This window comes from Eumetopias jubatus, unplaced genomic scaffold (assembly GCF_037043125.1).
Source record: "Eumetopias jubatus isolate StellerSeaLion01/CBP00866 unplaced genomic scaffold, mEumJub1_p1.0 scaffold_14, whole genome shotgun sequence".
Lineage (NCBI taxonomy): Eukaryota > Metazoa > Chordata > Mammalia > Carnivora > Otariidae > Eumetopias > Eumetopias jubatus.
The window spans coordinates 21258130-21276483 of NW_028274820.1; the positions used below are offsets into that span (position 1 = coordinate 21258130).

Below are 18354 nucleotides of genomic sequence, written 5' to 3' on the forward strand. Positions count from 1 at the left end.
ATCTTTATATATCGTTAGCAGATTAAACTCGTGGTCCTGAGGGCTGAGGGTTTTCTTGAGGGCCAGGCGAGAAGACTGCCCAGCAGAAACAGAAACACTAGGGCCTCCCCCAAGCTGATATGCTGAGGGGCAGGTAGTGACAGCCCGGGAGGCAGACCAGCTCTCCCTGTCCCCCTCACTGGCTTCCTTCTGGCCCAGGGCACAGGGCAGGAGCCACAGAACCTTTTTTGTGGCTCTAGGTTTTCCTTTGGTTGAATCAGAAATGAAAGAAATGATGAGACGCTGAAAATAGCTCATGGTTACTAAGACACGAGGCTCTTGGCTTCACCTGATGTCCGGGGGCCACACGAGCCTGTGGGTTGAGGGCAGGCATGAATCTGCCCTGGGCCTGGATCGAGTCCGGGTCCCGCCGTTCAGAGTGGGGGTGCGGTCCCCAGCCAGGTGTGCACATGGCTGCAGGTCGACATGCCTCCTGCCAGATTGGGGGGCGGGGGGGGGGCGCTTAGGCTTTACATCCTCCAGTAGAGGAGATGTAGAATATTTCTGAAATTTCTTTGAACTTTTTGGAAGGAAGAAAAAAGTTGGTATTGAGCTTTTTTAGAAGGCTCTTTTGTTTGATCAGATCCTCATAAAATGTAGGTCTCTTGTACAGGAGAGAAAGTTGATGCCTTGGGGCTGCTTCACAGAGTGCTTAGCATGTCATCTGTTGTATCCTAGGCATTTGAGCTGGCAACGGGAGATTATTTGTTTGAACCGCATTCTGGGGAAGACTATTCCAGAGATGAAGGTGAGTATCGCTGCCTGCCGCATATCTGAGGCTGGGTCTCCTGAGAGGCCTGAGCTTCTGGAGAGTAATGTTTCTGTACTGAAATAGAGCTGTGTTTTGGTTTTCAAACGCTTTTCCTTGAGCTTGAAGCCCCCTCAGGCACAGCGGATGGGCAGCTCTGTGGAGAGCTCTTGGCCCGAGTTCGCCCCTCCCTCCTGCTTGCCTCGGGCTTGGTGCCCAGCGGCCAGGAGAGGACAGGCTGTGTGGACCGCGGAGCCTCTCTGAGGCCCTTTCGTCCACTGATCTACTGCCCGTTGCTCTTTCCTGTTGGGGAGCTGAGTTGAAAACCTGGGAATTCCGGCTTGAATTCCATCTGGAAACCTGACCATCTCCATGCTTTCTTGCTTGCAGTGCTGGGGTGGCCTGGGGTAGGCTGGCACCAGTCACCGTTAATGCTCCAGATGGTGCCTGAGGCCCGCCAGCCCCACGAGCCTCTGCATGGATGTGCGCAGACATTGTTGATTTGAATCGATTTCTGATTTTTTACTAATTTCAATTTTTTCCCCTCTTCTTTTATCCCATCCTTCCCTATGCCCCTCCCATTCCCGTATCCTTTTTTTCTCTCCTCCATAGACCACATAGCCCACATCATAGAGCTGCTAGGCAGTATCCCAAGGCACTTTGCTCTATCTGGAAAATATTCTCGGGAATTCTTCAATCGCAGAGGTAGTACCTCTTCTTTTTGAAAAGCGCCATGATGCAGACAGAAACGGGATAGCAGCTGCTGATTGTAGCATTAATGGTGACAGACCTGTCTCCTAAATTCAAAAAGCAACCTAGCAAAATTCCTATGCTGATTTAAAAAAGTTGAGAGGGAAGGCCACAACTCACCCCGGGCTGTGGTCGCCCCGTGCATCCGGCCACTATCCAGGTCGCGCTCTGTTTCTGTCTGCGCGGGCGGTAGCAGTGTCTGCATGCAGTGTACTGATTAAACTGTCGTGTGTTTCTGTTTTGCTGGCAATGTTTCCCAATGCAGATCACATAGCATTGATCATTGAACTGCTGGGGAAAGTCCCTCGAAAATACGCTATGTTGGGGAAATATTCCAAGGAGTTTTTCACCAGAAAAGGTAACGGTATTTATGCAACGCTAATTTTCAGCATAATCCTCTCCCAAAAGGAGAAATTGTGCATTCCCATTTGGGCAGTGGAGAAAGATCTGGACCTTTACACCTGGGGAATTCTGCTGAAGAAAGCTCTCAAGACATAAGGTTGCACCATCTCCTATCTGTGGAGTACGGATTTTGTAAGAGCACACCCTTCCTGAAACCCTTGGTCTCCTCCGCACCTCCCTCTCCTAATCTAAGCCCTGTCTGTAGATTCGGGGATTTGTAAAAAGGAGTTTAAGTGATTTTTAGGAACCAGCTAGACTTTCCGTTTTCTATGTTCTTGGAGCCCCCAGCATTTCTGCCATGGAGTTGATGCAGCCTGGGGACCGGACCGAATGTCCCTCCGTGTGTTGTCTTGGGTCTGTTTGAGCTGCTGGGGAGTGGGTATGGGCCTGTGACACCTTGCACCCCGCACTCTGAGAAATCCAGTTTTGTTCTGTTGCATTATTCACACTGCGTTATAGCTGATTTACTTTAATATCACAGTTCTGTTGATCTTCCCTTGATGGAACCCTGAACAGCCGTTTCTTTGCCTTGTATAGTCTCTAATTAGTGATCAGTTTTTTAAAATACCCAAAAGCCCCAGGAATTTATTTTTACAGGACCACTCCCTAGTGCCGTGTTCTTTTGTGGGAGCACGTTGCTCCTCTTAATTCATGTTTTTCCAGCTTGGATTTTTTTGGCGGGGGGTGAGGGCTGCAGCACCTTTTAATAAAAAACTTTTAAAGTTGGTGTGAGCAGGACATGGAGTTCCTAGAAGTTTTTCACAGTCCTTGGTACTCTGTTCCTCTCCAGATTTGGAGAACTGGTTTTGACTTTCTGTTTTCCTGTGAGATAGATAAGGTATTCTTTTAGGGGAATAATCCTTTTTTATACCCTTTGGTGATGTTGACCTAACCAGTCCCCGTTTCATCCTCTCTATATGCTTGTTAAATGCACAGAGACTTGAGAACTAACCGTGCCTTCGCTGGTGGTTTCCTGTCCCACTTTGAGCACAGTGACCATGACTCCCAGCTGTTCTGGGATCACCCAGTGGGCAGCCTCTAAAATATGTAACTAGGTGCAATTATTTTCTTATTACCTTTTAAAGGCTTATCACAGGAGAAAAGATTGTCAGGGGAAACTGTTCTTCAGATAGCCTGTATTAATTTTGGTTCCTAGAATCTATGTGGTCTTCACATCTGGGTCACATGAGCAAGCCCCGGGGTTCCCCTCACACGTGGGCCCAGGAGGTTTGAGGGGGAGGGGCCAAGAGCTACCAGCCCAGTCTGTCATGAAAGAGGGGATATTACTGACCTACCGATGCTCCGGGGGAGGGGACAGGCACTGCAGGGCCCTGGACCACAGCACCTGCTCCTTTAGCCAAGCAGAGAGTCTGCCGTAGGCGCATGAGCAGGTTCCAGCATCAGGCTGTGGGGGAGCCTCATTTCCCATGCGGGCATCAGGCATGGTGGGACCGACAGCCGATAAAGGCACACAGGGCCATTTCCTTTAGTTGTTCAGCAGCAAGGAGCTGCTTAGAATGCCTGGGCTCTGCAGTTCCCTCAGTCCATCGTCCATGGCTTGGGAACCGCATACTGCACACACTGGGGAGGAAGAGGAGGGGGCCCAAACGGTGAGAAAATGAAGCTGCGGGAGTTACCGGAAGTCACGTGCTCAGGTTTGTTCCTGGAGGCAGCCGCTCTGAGCCCCTTGTGCCCACTGGGCTTTGCCTGAGCCGCAGACCACCAGGGACAATGCCTGCCGAGGACCCGCCCAGACCCAGCACGGGGCCCGGAGCCCTCGCCTCGCCCCACGCCACCTGGCAGATGCTGTCTTTCGAGGACAGGCTGATGAGTGATGCATTGCGACCTGATGCTGGGTCGCCGGCGGGTTTCAGGGTTACAGGTCCCTGTCCTGTAACCCTCGGTGCTGGAAGGTGGTGTTCCCGCCGGCCTTTCTGTCGGCACCACCACTCCTTGGGCCCATGGTGGTCTGTGCACGACCACTGCCTCCTCCCCGATGGGAGTACGAAGTGCTGCTGGGTTGTCAGGTCATGCACATGCACTTTAGGACTCGTGTGCGTGGGGTTTTTTTTGAGGAGCTTGTTTGAAGGTGAGCTGTGCAGTAGAAATGCATTTGGCATCCTTGGTAAAGGTAGATCGAAAACATTTCGACATGGTGTTACTTTTTTTCCTTTGTTTGGATATGAGGGAGAGTTTGTGACGAGGCAGGAAATCCTCGGAAATGACTGGGATTTGGGACGTAGGTCCTGATCATTATTTATTTATAATAACTGGAGATGAGAAGGGATTTAGGGTTGTTACAGAAGTCACAGAAATAGTATTATGATGAATGAGGGCCTGTCAGGAAAACAGATTTCACCATGTCCCTGAGGACGAGGGGAAGGATGTTACGTTAAAGATGGGTTTTGGCACGCCTCCCTAAGTAATGTGTGTGAATATACATTTTGGAAGTAATGAGATCTTAAATGTATCCATTGAAAATTTTTTTTAAAAAATATCTTTGTACCAGAACTGATAAAAAGCAAAATCGAAAACTTACTAAATTGCTTATGTCACTTTGGAAAACAGCCAGTGGCTGAGAGGGAGTGAACAGCACATTTTTGTGCTCTCTGCCCTCCTGGGTGGGAAGCGGACTTAATCCCCACCAGGAGGCCAGGGAAGGGGGGAGTAGGCTCTGTGTGTTAGAACTGAAGATCAAGTGCAGCTCAGTGACATCTTCTTTGTTATAATTCTGGGTAAAATGGTTGTTACTAGTTTGAATTATTTCTTGGCCAGGAGTTTTTAAATGGAGCTGGATTTTTTGGCAGAGGATATAATTCCTGTTCTCACCCTGTTAGGGTTTAGTAACCAGCAGGTTACTCCTTCAGATGTGGACCTTAACCACCAAAGATGACTCATAAAAGTCATCTTGATCAGTGTGTTAAGATGTGCCCCAGTAGAAGTAAGCATCTCTGTGAATTCTGTCCCTGTTCTGTCCTCTTACAGTCTGAAGGTGTATGTCGCCTCCCCAAAAATTCATATGTGGGAATCCTACCCCCCCCCAAAGGTGATGGTATTAGGAGGTGGGGCCTTTGGAAAGTACAGAAGGTCATGAGGGTGGAGCCCCTTGTGGAAAAGACCCCAGACAGCTCGCTTGCCACATGTGCACTGTGAGGAGGCCACGAGGAGTCCGTGGCCCAGAAGAGAGCCCTCAGCAGAAGCCAGCCCTGCTGGCCGCCTGACCTCAGACTACCAGCCTCCAGGACCGTGGGGAAGAAATTCATGTTGTGATTTATAAGCCACTCGGTTGTATTTTGCGATGGCAGCCAGAATAGGCTAGGACACGTCCCCAGGAAGTGAGCCGTCCTCCAGAAGTGCCCCAGCCCTCAAGTGATGGCGGCACAGACAGCGCGGTCAGGAGCCCGCCTCCCTGTGCTGCTCAGCAGACGTCGTGTTGACCCGTCGGCCCCCTCGGTTCAGTAAAGCTTACTGGGCTGAGAATGGAAGTATCAGAGGAGTTTACTTAAAAAAAAAAAAACGGTTTGATTCTAGGTAAGGCCATCGAGTGTGTTGGAATGTGTGGGAGTGACCGTGTGTGTTGGACCAAAGACCTTAAATTGCAATTGGAAATTTCAGAGCACACACAGAGACTGCATGTGCAGAGTGTGCGCAGCTCCGACCCTCGCGTCCCCTGTGCCTGGCCTGGACGGGCTGAGAACTGAAGGGAACTCTTTAAAAGAGACGCTGTGTTCCGTCTTCTTCATTTTGCGTGTTTGAGATGAAAATTGTTAGAAGGATTTTAGCTTCTCCCCGGAATCACCCCAGATCACCAGACTGCCTGATTTCTGGGAAGCATGGGGCCGCCGCGGCCCTGTTGCCGGGCTGGGTGTGGCGAGCTGGCGCTTGTCGGTCGCTGCGGGGTGCCGGGGACCGCCAGCCCGGGGCTGATCTCCGTGGGAGCTGGACATGGTGCAAGTCACTAGAAAAGGTTCCTCACACTAGTGAGTCTGAAACTTTTAAAATGTGGACGACTTTCACGACACTCTGACTTTAAACATCAGTTCTGAGTTGTGAGATTCTCGGCGCGATCAGGGGCTCGCTGTGTCTTGTTTGCCGCGGGAACCCACAGCCGGCTGCAGAGTGGGCACCATAGGTACTTAATACGTTTGGAAACCTGAACCCTGTTCAGCCTTCGTCCCGGGTGGAAACCTTTGTGAGCCAGAAGCAGGTGGCGCTGTGTTCCTCTTGGCTGGGGACGGCCCCGTGGCACCCCCGCACCCTCACATAAGGCCCTGTTTGAAGGCTGCACAGTCAAGGCTTGCTGGCTGGGGTTGGGGTGCAAGACTGGAGGGTGCTGTAGTGATGATGCGGCACCGAGGAAGCCGACTGTCGTGACACCGAACACGACAGGCATTGTGGAAGAGAACAGAGCCCTGGCCGCAGCTGATCATAGGTCCGAATCAGTGTTTTAATCGTTTCATTTTGAATTTGAGCATATGATGCCAAAAAAGTAGTGAAATTATTGCTATAACAGGTTCAATTAAGTCCTATTATAGCTCTTCCCATTTAGTCTTACCGTTTCTTATGAGCTGCTGATTAGTGGAGTGTTTGTTTTTACTGCATGCATCGACAGTGTTATTATTTTGTTGTAAGCTTTATACCTTTTTTTAAATAATAGCTTTATTGAGATGTAATCTACATACCATACAACTCATCCTTTTAAGGTGTACAGTTCGGTAGTTTTTAGTGTATTCCCGAGTTAGGAAGCCGGCAGCACCATCTGATTTCAGAGTGTCTTCATTCTCAACAGGAAAGCCTGCCCCTGTTAGTATTCGCTCTGCGTTCTCCGCACCCTCACCCCCGGCTGCCTCTGGTTGGCTCTCTGCCCCCTGCGATTTCCCTGTTCTGGACACTTCCTGTGAATGGAGTCCTGCAGTCTGTGGACGTGGTGATGGTTTCTCCCAGTCCCTCCGATGCTTCGGACCTGCAGCTTTGTGTGTGTGCCGAGACTGTGCTTGCTGGCCACACTCGTCAGTTGATGGCTTGCGGGTTGTGTTTCCACTTTTTGGCTCTTAGGAATAATGCTCCTGTGAACATTGTACAGATGTTTGTGTGGACATGTTTTTATTTCTCTTGAATGCACATGTGTGATAGTTGAAGTATAGAACTTTAATTTTGATGAAGTCTAACCTTTTACGTTTTCTTTTGTTACTTATACTTTTTAAAAATTATTTTTTAATTAAATTATTTAAATATTTAAATATTTATATATAAAATATATATTTATATAATTTATATATATAAATATATTATATATAAATATATATTTATATAATTAAATATTTAAATAATATATATTTATATATTTAAATAATTTATATATAAATATATATTTATATAATTAAATTATTTTTTAATTACCATATAACGTATTACTTGTTTCAGGGGTCCAGGTCTGTGTTTCATCATATAATGATGATCATATAATACCCAGTGCTCATTACAGCACATACCCTCCCCAGTGTCCATCACCCAGTGTGACTTGTACTTTTGATGTCTCATCAGGAAACCATTGCCTACGTCAAGGTCATGGAGATTATCCTTCTGTTTTCTACTGAGAATTTTTTTTAAAAGTAGGCTCCATGCCTACTGAGGAGCCTAACATGGATCTTGAACACGATGCTGAGATCAAGACTTGAGCTGAGATCAAGGGTCAGAAGCTTAAGTGACTGAGCTACCAGCTCATTCATGATCTCAGGGTCATGAGATCGAGCCCCACTTTGGGCTCTGCACTGGGTGTGGAGTCTGCTTGGATTCTGTCTCTCCCTCTGCTCCTCCCCACCCCCTTGTGTGCGCGTGTGCACATGCTCTAAGTAAAAAATAAAATAAAAATTAAAAAGCACTCTGATAATCTGGGATTGGCAAATATTGCAGTCCCAAAGCCTTGACTTGGGCGGGTTGTGGGGCTGGGGGCTGCTGCCGAGGGCAGGGCTGTCCATCTGGCCTTGCTGGGCTCTGGAGGAAGGACTCAGTGATACTCGGCATTCTTTAAGAAGAAAAAGAAGTTCAGTTTAAAAAATAAAGACTGTCACTATTAAGTGTCTAGTTATTTGCAAACTTTAAGTGAAACATATCTTGGTATATTTTCCTAGGCAAGAAAAAATCATCAAGGTAAAAATTTGTTGACTTGTCAGGAGCTACTTGTACAATAGGAACAAATAGGAAAAAATGGTCTCAATTTTGTTTTTCTCATTTTGGTCTCTTTTTTTTCCCTCCCTTAAGCGTTTTATTACTTGATTTTGTATTATAAGTGGTGGTGGTGGATTGGCTGTATTCCTAGTGTATGGTTTGTGGGGCTGGAGCCGGTGAGTGGACCTGAGTTCCTTACCAGATGAGGCTGTCCTGCAGTAGCTGCACAGGTTTGGGGGCTTAGGGTTTACTATGTAACATTTATCAACTATTGTTTTCTTTCTTTTTTCTTTTTTCTTTTTATTTCTATTTCAAATTTTTATTTAAATTCTAGGTAACGTACAGTGTGATACTGGTTTCAGGAGTAGAGTTCAGTGAGCCATCACTTACCTACAACACCCAGTGCTCATCGCCACGAGTGCTGTCCTTATGCGCATCCCCCACCTAGCCGCCCCCCCCCCCCCCCCCCCCGCACACACATACCCACCTCCCTCCATCAACCCTCAGTTTGTTCTCTTTCAGTTAGACTCTCTTCTTATGGCCGGGCGCCTGGGTGGCTCAGTTGGTTAAGTGTCTGCCTTCCGCTCAGGTCATGATCCCAGGGTCCTGAGATCGAGCCCCGCATCGGGCTCCCTGCTCAGCGGGGAGCCTGCTTCTCCCTCTTACTCTGCCACTCCCCATGCTTGTGCTCTTTCTCTCTCTGTCAAATAAATAAAATCTTTAAAAAAAAGCCTCTTATGGCTTGTTTCCCCCTTTTCTCTTTTTTTCTTCCCGCTGTGTTGATCTGTTTCGTTTCTTAAATTCCATGGATGAGTGAAATCATACTTTATCAACTATTTAGAAGACTGTTTCATATTGAAATGAACATAACTTGTACATGTAATCATAGGGCCTAGGCAAGTTTATATCCTGTTTTTTTCTTGGCATTAGTTTTTCCAGCTACTTACATGGTCCACATATTCTTTTTGGAGGCAGTTCATTATTCTGTGATTGCAGTATTGTTATGTATTCAGTAACCAATTGGTGCTTAGGACTGTTTTGCATATTGCATGTTTCCTATTTTCCTGATAGCATCTTTGCACATAGTTTTCTATGTGGGATTACCTGGTCAAAGGAAGTCAGATATTCTGTTCTTTGGAAATACCTGTATCGGTTCATAGCCAGTAGATTTTCATGGCCTTTCAGCAGTGTATTGTTTTTTTTTTTTTAAAGGTTTTATTTATTTGACAGAGACACAATGAGAGAGGGAACACAAGCAGGGGGATTGGGAGAGGGGGAAGCAGGCTTCCTGCGGAGCAGGGAGCCCGATGCGGGGCTCGATTCCAGGACCCTGGGACCATGACCCGAGCCGAAGGCAGACGCTCAACGACTGAGCCACCCAGGCGCCCCAGCAGTGTATTGTATTTTATCACTACTATTATGCAGATTTTAAGGCATCTGTCTCAGTAAAGCTTGTCTCTGCATAGAAGATTGTACTTAATTTGATGCCTGTTGATGGATTTTAGTTTTAAACTGGCACGCTCAGAAAGAGATTCCTTCCTTCTTCTGGGCAGACTGCTTCTCAGCAGGTGCATCCATTCGCAAACCTGGGGCGTGTTTGTTCCTGGTCAGAAGAGATGAAGGTCAGTGAAGTCTCTCCCCTTTCCAGAGAACTTGCTTTTAGCTTGTTATGTGTGAACTTTCTTAGTTTCCTTTAACCTTGCTCTGCTGAGAGCCACAGTCACTGTAAAATCTGTAGCAAAGCTGGTGTTTGGGGGCACCTGCTTTGCATCTTAGGGGCACTTTGAAAATTACTCTTATGATCATATTCTTGTATTCTGTTTTTTTAGTACCAAACATTGTGCCATGTAATTCCCCTCCATGTTTTAAGTCAAATAATATTCGAGCAGATGGATCTTGGTTTGTTGGTTTTTAACCCCCATTCTCCTATTACTGAGCATTTGTAATTTTGCAGTGTGTGTGATTTTGGGGTGTGGGTGGTGGCTGCTAGGGGTTATTACCCTAGAGCTGCGATTCCAGATGCAAGGGGAGGAACTTGGAGTGGCGGCTCTCAGACCCCGTGGTCATGGACACGGTCTTCCGTCCATGGGAGGGAACACTCTCCTCTCTGACGGCAGGCCCACCTCCCTTGTAACATAGACCCAACCGACAGTTCTGCACGCCGTGCTGGACTCTGTCCTTGGTCCTCAGAGTATCTTACGCGCCATCCCTCTAATGGGAAACATTGTTCCGGATCCTGTGCACATCACGATTATAGCTCCGTAGACAGACCAGTTCATAAGAGTGTAATTGAAAGAGCATGTGGGCAAAGAGAAAAAATTCTTGTGGGTCGAATTACAGGTCATTTCTCCTTGTGTTTTTGTGATTTTCTGTAACGTTCTTTTATTGTCTTTGTGAGTAAAGAAAGGGGGGTTGGTCTAAACTGAGATGCACAAATGGGTGAGACAGACCAGGTGTCCCGGGAATGCAGACCGTGAGACCGTGAGAAGCGTCCCCGTGGCTCAGGTGGCTCGGGTTCAGCCGGGAGAGGGGACAGGAGACCAGGCCCTGGCAGGAGGCCTGCGGGCCTGGTGCCTGCCCCGGTCAGCCGCATTGCGGTCGCAGGATGGGGCTCTGGGCCCCGAGCACGTGCAGGGACTGGGCTCCAGGAGCACTTCCCTCAGCTGTGGGAGCTGCTCGGGAAGACTCGGTGGGCATCCATCGAGGCCTCTCCAGGGACAGGGGTGGGGTGTCCTGTGAAAATTTCTCACTGGAAGAGAAAGGGAGTTACTCCTAATGAAAGGTATCCTCACCTTTTAGTAGTTTGACTTGAGACAACTTTTCTTCCTATTCTGGAAAAGGCTGTTAAAGTTCTCGGACCATCTACTGGATTGTCAGTCACTATTGCTTGTCAGTCGGGGCTACTCGTAACCTACGCTTTTTATGTTGCAGCCAGCACATTTTCAGACTTCAGCTTCAAGATTTGATGTCCTGATCTCTTAGACGTTACAGCAAATGTGTAGAAATGAGTGGTATTTGATTCAGGTTGGCCTCTAGAGCTGGGCTGCCTGGTGCAGTAGCCACTAGCTAATAGTGGCTGGTTAAATTTAAACAAAGGAAAACCAGTTCCTCAGTCGCACTGATAACCACATCTCAGGGGCTCAGTAGTCACATATAGGTGCAGCGGCCATGTTGGATAGTGAGACAGAGTACGTCTGTGCCATCAGAGAAGGTTCTAACAGCGATGCTCTAGAGGGAACCACTCCCTTTTCTTTGCATGGTAACATGCGAAATAATGGGCCAGTGGGTTTCTGTAGTGTGTATCTTAAAGCTTTCTCTCAGCATATTTACAAATTGCAAAAGATCTCACAATGGAGGGAGAGTGCCTTTGTCATTCTTTGCAAATGGAAACATTCCGGGTGGGAGCGCCTGGCTGGCTCAGTCAGAGGAACACGCAACTCTCAATCTCGGGGTTGTGAGTTTGAGCCCCACATTGGGTGTAGAGTTGACTAAAAAGATGTATACATAAACTTAAAAAGAAAAAAAGAAAAGAAAACACTCTGGGTGGACTCAGCACCTCTACTCATTTAAAGAAGCCTGGAGCTGATTTGAATGAACTATTCCGTTTTTGTTGAACCCCTTATTTGCATCTGCTAAGCTTACTTGAAATACTACTGCACAGCCACATAGACCTTGAAGGATGATCACCTGGGTGGGGAGGGGGGAAGCTGGCTTGTTTGGTGTTGCTTAGTGTCGGGCAGGTAGGTGTCTGCTTCCTCACACGCCTGGCCGGACCACCTATGGGAAATGCACATCTGGAGCTTTCTTGACCCTGCCTGTTTCTTTCCTATAGGAGAGCTGCGGCATATCACCAAGCTGAAGCCCTGGAGCCTCTTTGACGTCCTTGTGGAAAAGTACGGGTGGCCTCATGAAGATGCTGCACAGTTTACAGATTTCCTGATCCCCATGTTAGAAATGGTTCCAGAAAAACGAGCCTCAGCTGGCGAATGCCTTCGGCATCCTTGGTTGAATTCTTAGCAGATTCTACAAATAGAGCATTCTGAGCTAGCAAATGTTTTCCAGTACATTGGACCTAAACGGTGACTCTCATTCTTTAACAGGATTACAAGTGAGCTGGCTTCATCCTCAGACCTTTATTTTGCTTTGAGGTACTGTTGTTTGACATTTTGCTTTTTGTGCACTGTGATCCTGGGGAAGGGTAGTCTTTTTGTCTTCAGCTTAGTAGTTTACTGACCCACTTTCTTCTGGAAACAATAACATGTCTCTAAGCATTGTTTCTTGTGTTGTGTGACATTCAAATGTCAATTTTTTTGAACGAGAAATACTTTCCCCCTTGTGTTTTGGCAGGTTTTGTAACTATTTATGAAGAAATATTTTAGCTGAGTACTATATAATTTACAATCTTAAGAAATTATCAAGTTGGAACCAAGAAATAGCAAGGAAATGTACAATTTTATCTTCGGGCAAAGGGACATCATTCCTGTATTATAGTGTATGTAAATGCACCTGTAAATGTTAATCTCCATTAAATATGGGATGGGGACTCAAATTTCAGAAAAGCTACCAAGTCTTGAGTGCTTTGTAGCCTGAATTGCATGTAGTGGACTTGAACTGCTCCCAGGAGCCGTGCAGACTTTTCATTCCATAACAGTCCTTTTACGTTGGATTTTAAAGTGGCTCTGAGTTATGTCATTCCCTATATGGCACTTTAAAGCAAGAAAAGACATGCTTTCATTCTAAGATACGTATTATACTTTTAGCACTCCCATTCATATTTTTGCATATTTTTAAAAGTACTTTAAAGGAAAAAGAGCAATTTCCCTTTAAAAATGTGATAGCCCAGAACCATGTGGTGTTGCCTCCTCCAAACACTGTAAGTTAAACTCTACATAGATTAAATCGGACAACAAAACCATGTGCAGTGTGTGGAATGAGAAAAAACAAAATATTTCTGTATATATATATTTTTTGGAAAAGTTTGCTTGTGTTTGTCCAAAATCCAGGTATGGTAATGCAGTTAGCAGTGCAGCAGGCACGACCCGAGCTGGCAGCTGCGAGGTCACAGGGATCACGCTCGTCCCCTAGGCAGGGGGACGTGCGGCTACAACGTCACTAGCTTGTTCATTGTCTTCCCATGCATTGAAGTTGAGAAAACGATTTCCCTTTGCAGGTTGCACACGATTTTGTTTATGCCTTTCCTTAATGTTGTAGAATCCAGGACACAAACCATAGTAGGCAATACAATTTTAGAATGTAATATACGGAGGTGTATTTAGCCTCTTTTAGAAGTCAGTGGATTGAATGTCAGGTTTTTTAAAAATTTTACATTCATTAAGGTGCCTCGTTTTTCTTGACTTTGTCCATTAACATTTATCCATATGCCTTTGCAATAACTAGATTGTGAAAAGATAACAAGTGTTGTAATAATAATCCATTGTTTGAGGTGCTTGCAGTTGTCTTAAAAATTAAAGTGTTTTGTTTTTTTTTTTTTTTTTCCCCAGACATTGCCTTGGTCATTGGCCTATATTTGAAGCGGTAGAATCAACAAACATTTGTTCTTTTAGTGTAGCGTAACCCAAACTAAAGGAAGTATCAACATTCCCGTTGCAGGAAAGGCAGCTGTAGAACATGCATTATTGCTTATTGTAAGGAAGTCATTCGTTGTTTTGTAAGAGTAGAATATGGATTTAGAAGAATTGCTGTAGGACAGATGCACTACCTAGAATGTCAGTGATTGATTCTTTTTTTATTCATGTTCCATCAAAAACATACTACTTACATTGTGTTTGAGCATTGCAAATTTATTCTTTTTAACAGTATTCACCTTGAAGGGAACAAGACACATCGTTTCGGGAGTTAGCATGCTCTCACACATCGCTGTGAGGTTCCTTAGGCATTGTGCATGCTGGGGTCTTCTGACGAGGCTGTAGGTTGTCCTGTAGGTTCTACGACAGATGGTTGCTGCAGACTGTTTCTGTAGGAGCCATGCTCACAAGAACCGAAAGGTCTGTCTGTCTTCCCTAACTCTGAAGAATTGGTGTCAGGGTTTATAGCACACTTGAGTGAAATTGATCCTATTAGGCAGTTTCGGCTCATGTTAGGAAATAAACTCGATTGTTAGGAATTTGTAAAGATCAGTCCCTTATAAAAGAGCCTAACTGGTTTACGATGTAAAAAAGTTGTTCTAGAAGGAATCTCCCATTTGTATTAGGTATAGTATGGTTTTTAGCAGAATCTTGGTGGCTTGATGATAGAGAATACTCCGCTGAATGGGCAGCACTGGTTATGCAGCTCCCTGCCGCCGGCTCGGTGGTTTTGGTGAAGGTCCTGGCTTTTCCTCTCGTTAGTCCTTGTCAGGTCTTCACGGAGAAGGACAAGCAGTGGATCGTGATGGTAGCAGATGAGAAGCTGGCTGTCTGGAAATTAGAACTGCTCAGAGGCCAAAAAAAGCAAATTTAAAGGCTTCAGGAAATCATAAACTTTACAGGTGAAAATTGACTTATTATTAACTTGCTGCTGCTTGTACCTGGACCATACCTGACTAGTTAAACACAATAAACTACTATTTCTCCTTGGGTAGAGAACTTCAGTTGAGATTATTCCTTAAATTCCAGTTTCTCTTCCATTGTTGTTTTTGTAACTTTTCATGAGACAGTATTTGAGAGTGTATGTGCCCTTCATCAAGGAGTCAAGGAACTACATTAGATTTTGCAGTCCATAGAAACGCTTCTCTATCAATTATTTGTGTAGTAGGCAGATTTATAACAGGAATTTTAAATCCTTAGGCGGCCAGTCCTTTTAAAGAGGCGAATAATGCTACTCACTGTGCTAACACTTAACCACCTTTGTTCTGTGAGACCGTTGGGCCGGGTGACGTAGAGCCATGTTTTCTTGGACAAGTGTTTCTCTAGTGAGTACCGTAGGTAGAACTTTGTATGCTAAGTCAGGAAGGGCAGAGTTGACCCGAGTTCTTTTAAAACTGGAAGCTGACTAGGATTGAGCCAAGCCCTAGTGCAGTTCTCTTCATGTACCATCATTAGCTGGTTTTCATAAGGAAATGGACATTAAAAATTACTGTAAAACATGAGTTTCATTACTGCCAAATATTAATCCAGCCAGTTTTAGCTTGATGTTTTTCTCCAAAGCATTGAATGTATGTGCTGTGCCAGATTATGTCAATTAGGTAAAAATTGGAAAAATGTGTTCATTACTTATGGTTCTACCTAATTAATCCTCCTAAGAGGTAGAAGACAAAGAAAGATTTATTTTTCCAAAACAAAAAGTAGAATTGGGTATTTCAGCAGTGTCCAAGAGGCTATTTTCATTTCACTTGAGAGCTTTAGTAGTAATGCTGTTTTCGTTTATATGCCCGAAACAAATTTTTAAGACCTATTACTTTTTTTTTTTAATACTATAGCTAGAGAGTAAGTGTTAATTTAAGGTTTTCAAATAATTTTGATTCATCAGTAGGACGTTGCAGTCATGCATGTTCAGCAATGTACAAATGAGATATGTGTGTTGTCAGGCAAAGCTACACCGTGTTTTCGAACAGTTGTCAGTTCCGGTCTAGAACTCGATCACGTGTAATACTTGAATGATACGGGTTCACATTTTGTATGATGTCAGTTGGAGGTAGAACCTCCACCCAGCAGAGTTTCCTGCAGCACTGACAGGAAGGAGCGCTGCAGGAACAACCCAACCCCTCACTGCCTCCTGATGTCCGCTACAGTCCAGCTGAGGTAGGTGTAGCTGAAGAAAAGGGAAGGCTACTGACAAACTAGAGCTGAAAAAAATGGAACTTTTGTAAAAAAAAAAAAAAAAACTTGTTTAAACAGACTCCAATCTCAGAAGTTGTACAGGACAATTTGGTAAAACTGACATAATTGTGATTTATTAACATGAATTAAAATGCCCAACCAGTGCTTCAATGTGACAGTATATTTAAAATAAAAAAGAAATTAAAGGCTATATACTGTACTACTTTCACAAAGATCACACAGTTTTGCAGACTTGTCATATGTACAGTGCTATATATCAAATGAGAAAAGCTGTAAGCAATTATATACGCAAAAGAAATGCAGTATTTACAGTTTGTCAGGAGACATTAAAAATCTATACATTAAATTACATTTTGCTTGCAAATAACCGATAAAACAAAATGAGCCATGTCCACACCAAACTATAAAAATCTGTATTGCATTTTTTTTTTTTTTTTTTTTTAATATACCTAAGATGCACTCACAGAACTGCTGACAGGAGAAAAATGAAAATCCTCATAGTGCCATTACTTAGCTGTGTACTTAAATGCATATGTATAAAATAATATAGAAAACATTCACTAAATGAATTTTAACTGCAACAATAAAATTTAAAGATCATGTAGCATCAAATCTACTGCCAGAAAAACAGCTGGAATGTTCACTTTACAAAATAAAGATACCTAATACTGGCTTAACAGCACATTTTTTAAGGAATTTTAAAAAAGCAAAAATGGGAAAAATACAATGAAAGAGCACTGGTTTTTTTTTTTTATACAAAGTTTCATGTACAAGCTTTAAAAAGTACCTTAATAGGTACATATGAAATATACAGTTTTTATCTTACAGAACATTTTAAAAAATGTTTTTGGAGTCCATTTTAATGCCACCCTGAACCATGGTAATTGTTCTGAAATGTCGGTGGCACCTGTGCTCTGTGGATCGGAATCTGTCCAGGCACTGGGGATGCCTGCTGAGGTCCTTGAACCCCATGTGGCAGGGCCACAGAGCCAGGGTGAGGACAGAACCCTGAAGCAGTCGGTGTCGGAATACTGTTTGGTCCTTGGGGCTGGAGATGAGGACCTGCGACTGGTAATGGACAGTGTGGCCCTGTTCCAGAAGGCTGGTGTTGGGGTCCCGGTCCCAGAGTGGTGTGATGTGTGGCTGGGGAGGGATACGGTGGTACGGCTGGATGAGCACTTGCAGGAAAAAGTGGAGGTCCTTGATGAGGTGGATGGTGTAAGGCTTGAGCAGAGGGGGGATGGTGCCCAGAAGCCAGGACACTGGAAGGTGGTGGCGGCGGCGGCGGGGGGGGTGCTGAATTGACCACATGCTGGTGTTGTGCTGGTAGACCTTGGAGTCCTGCAGAAGGATGGGGTGGCGGGTGGTGATGAGGGGCAGGACCAGGAGGTGGCGGGGGTGGTGGCAAATGATGTCCAGCGGTTTGAGAGTGAATGTGAGAGCCGGGGGTGACCGCGTGAACAGGCCCTACGACGTGAGTGACAGAGTGCTGCTGATGGGAGCTGGGCTGCGGTACGAGGTGTGGCCCGGGGGCGGGGGGCGGGGGGGGCGGGGGGGGCACCACAGCCGGGGCAGTTTGATGGTGAAGCGGAGGGTTCGGAGAAGGCAAGAAATGGCCCGGAGTGACGTGGTGGCCTGGAGCGGGCTGCTGGCTGCTGGCGCCCGCAAGTGCTTGATTTGGTCCCGATGCAAACACGGCCTGTTGGGAAAGACCACCTTTAAGCTGGTTGTAACCCTGAAAGTTTGCGGAGGGCTGCTGGGGTTGGTAGTACGAGGAGGAAGACGGCGGCGGGGGGGGCGGGGGGGGCGGTGCCGTGCTGCTCAGACTGGGGGGGGTAAACTGACTGTATGTCGCGGCAGATTGTCCTGAGGGGGTCTGTGTGAAGAGTGCTCCAGACGGCGCCTGCTGAGTACTGGCTGGAAGATTCTGTGCGGCTGGGTAGAAATTTCTCTGAGGCTCACGCTGAGGTGTTCCCACTTGAGGTGACTGTGCGTGATGAGGCCTGTAGGGCGAGCCTAGCTGCTGGGTAGGGGGCTTTGGTGAGAGATAACCGTGCTGCACAGGCGGGTGGGGTGTCGAGGACTTAGGAGGATTTTCTACGTGAGGGGACGGAGGACAGTGCAACTTGACCGGTGCGGCGGATGGCAGCTTCTGGGAAAGTTGCTCGGCTGAGCTTCGAGCCAGCGGCTGAGGAGGAGGGTTCTTTGGAAGTGCTTGGGTGTTATTTAACAGCTGCTTCTGGGGGAGCTCTGCTTTCAGGTGCACCCCGTTCTCCGCTTCCGACGCGGTAGCTGTTGCCTCCCAGTGGGAATCGGACTTAGTGGGTATTTTCCCATGCGGCTGAACAGGAAGTACGGGTCCCGGGGAACCAGGCTGTGGAAAGAAAACGAATCCCGTTAAGGAACGTCTTACATATACTGAGGTTTGTTACCAGCGGTACTGAATGTTACTTTAGGGTTCACTTTAGA

At 46.0% G+C, this 18354-nt stretch overlaps 2 protein-coding genes across 7 annotated transcripts in view; one reads left to right on the top strand and one right to left on the bottom strand.

Annotated features, from left to right (window-relative positions):
• Positions 1-16330, top strand: part of SRPK2 (SRSF protein kinase 2) — a 241871-nt gene extending 225541 nt beyond the window's left edge. For 4 of the 5 annotated variants that reach the window (XM_028120177.2, XM_028120193.2, XM_028120185.2 and 1 more), the window contains 4 exons: positions 718-787; positions 1400-1492; positions 1803-1895; positions 11940-16330. In XM_028120177.2, the coding sequence (XP_027975978.1) occupies positions 718-787; positions 1400-1492; positions 1803-1895; positions 11940-12124 (441 nt within the window). In that variant the 3' untranslated portion in view covers positions 12125-16330. The remainder of the gene's footprint in view (positions 1-717; positions 788-1399; positions 1493-1802; positions 1896-11939) is intronic. The other variant, XM_028120204.2, reaches the window with a different exon arrangement.
• The window catches only part of KMT2E (lysine methyltransferase 2E (inactive)), an 87820-nt gene continuing 85772 nt past the window's right edge, over positions 16307-18354 (bottom strand). For both annotated transcript variants that reach the window (XM_028120165.2, XM_088018411.1), the window contains one exon: positions 16307-18259. In XM_028120165.2, the coding sequence (XP_027975966.2) occupies positions 16745-18259 (1515 nt within the window). In that variant the 3' untranslated portion in view covers positions 16307-16744. The remainder of the gene's footprint in view (positions 18260-18354) is intronic.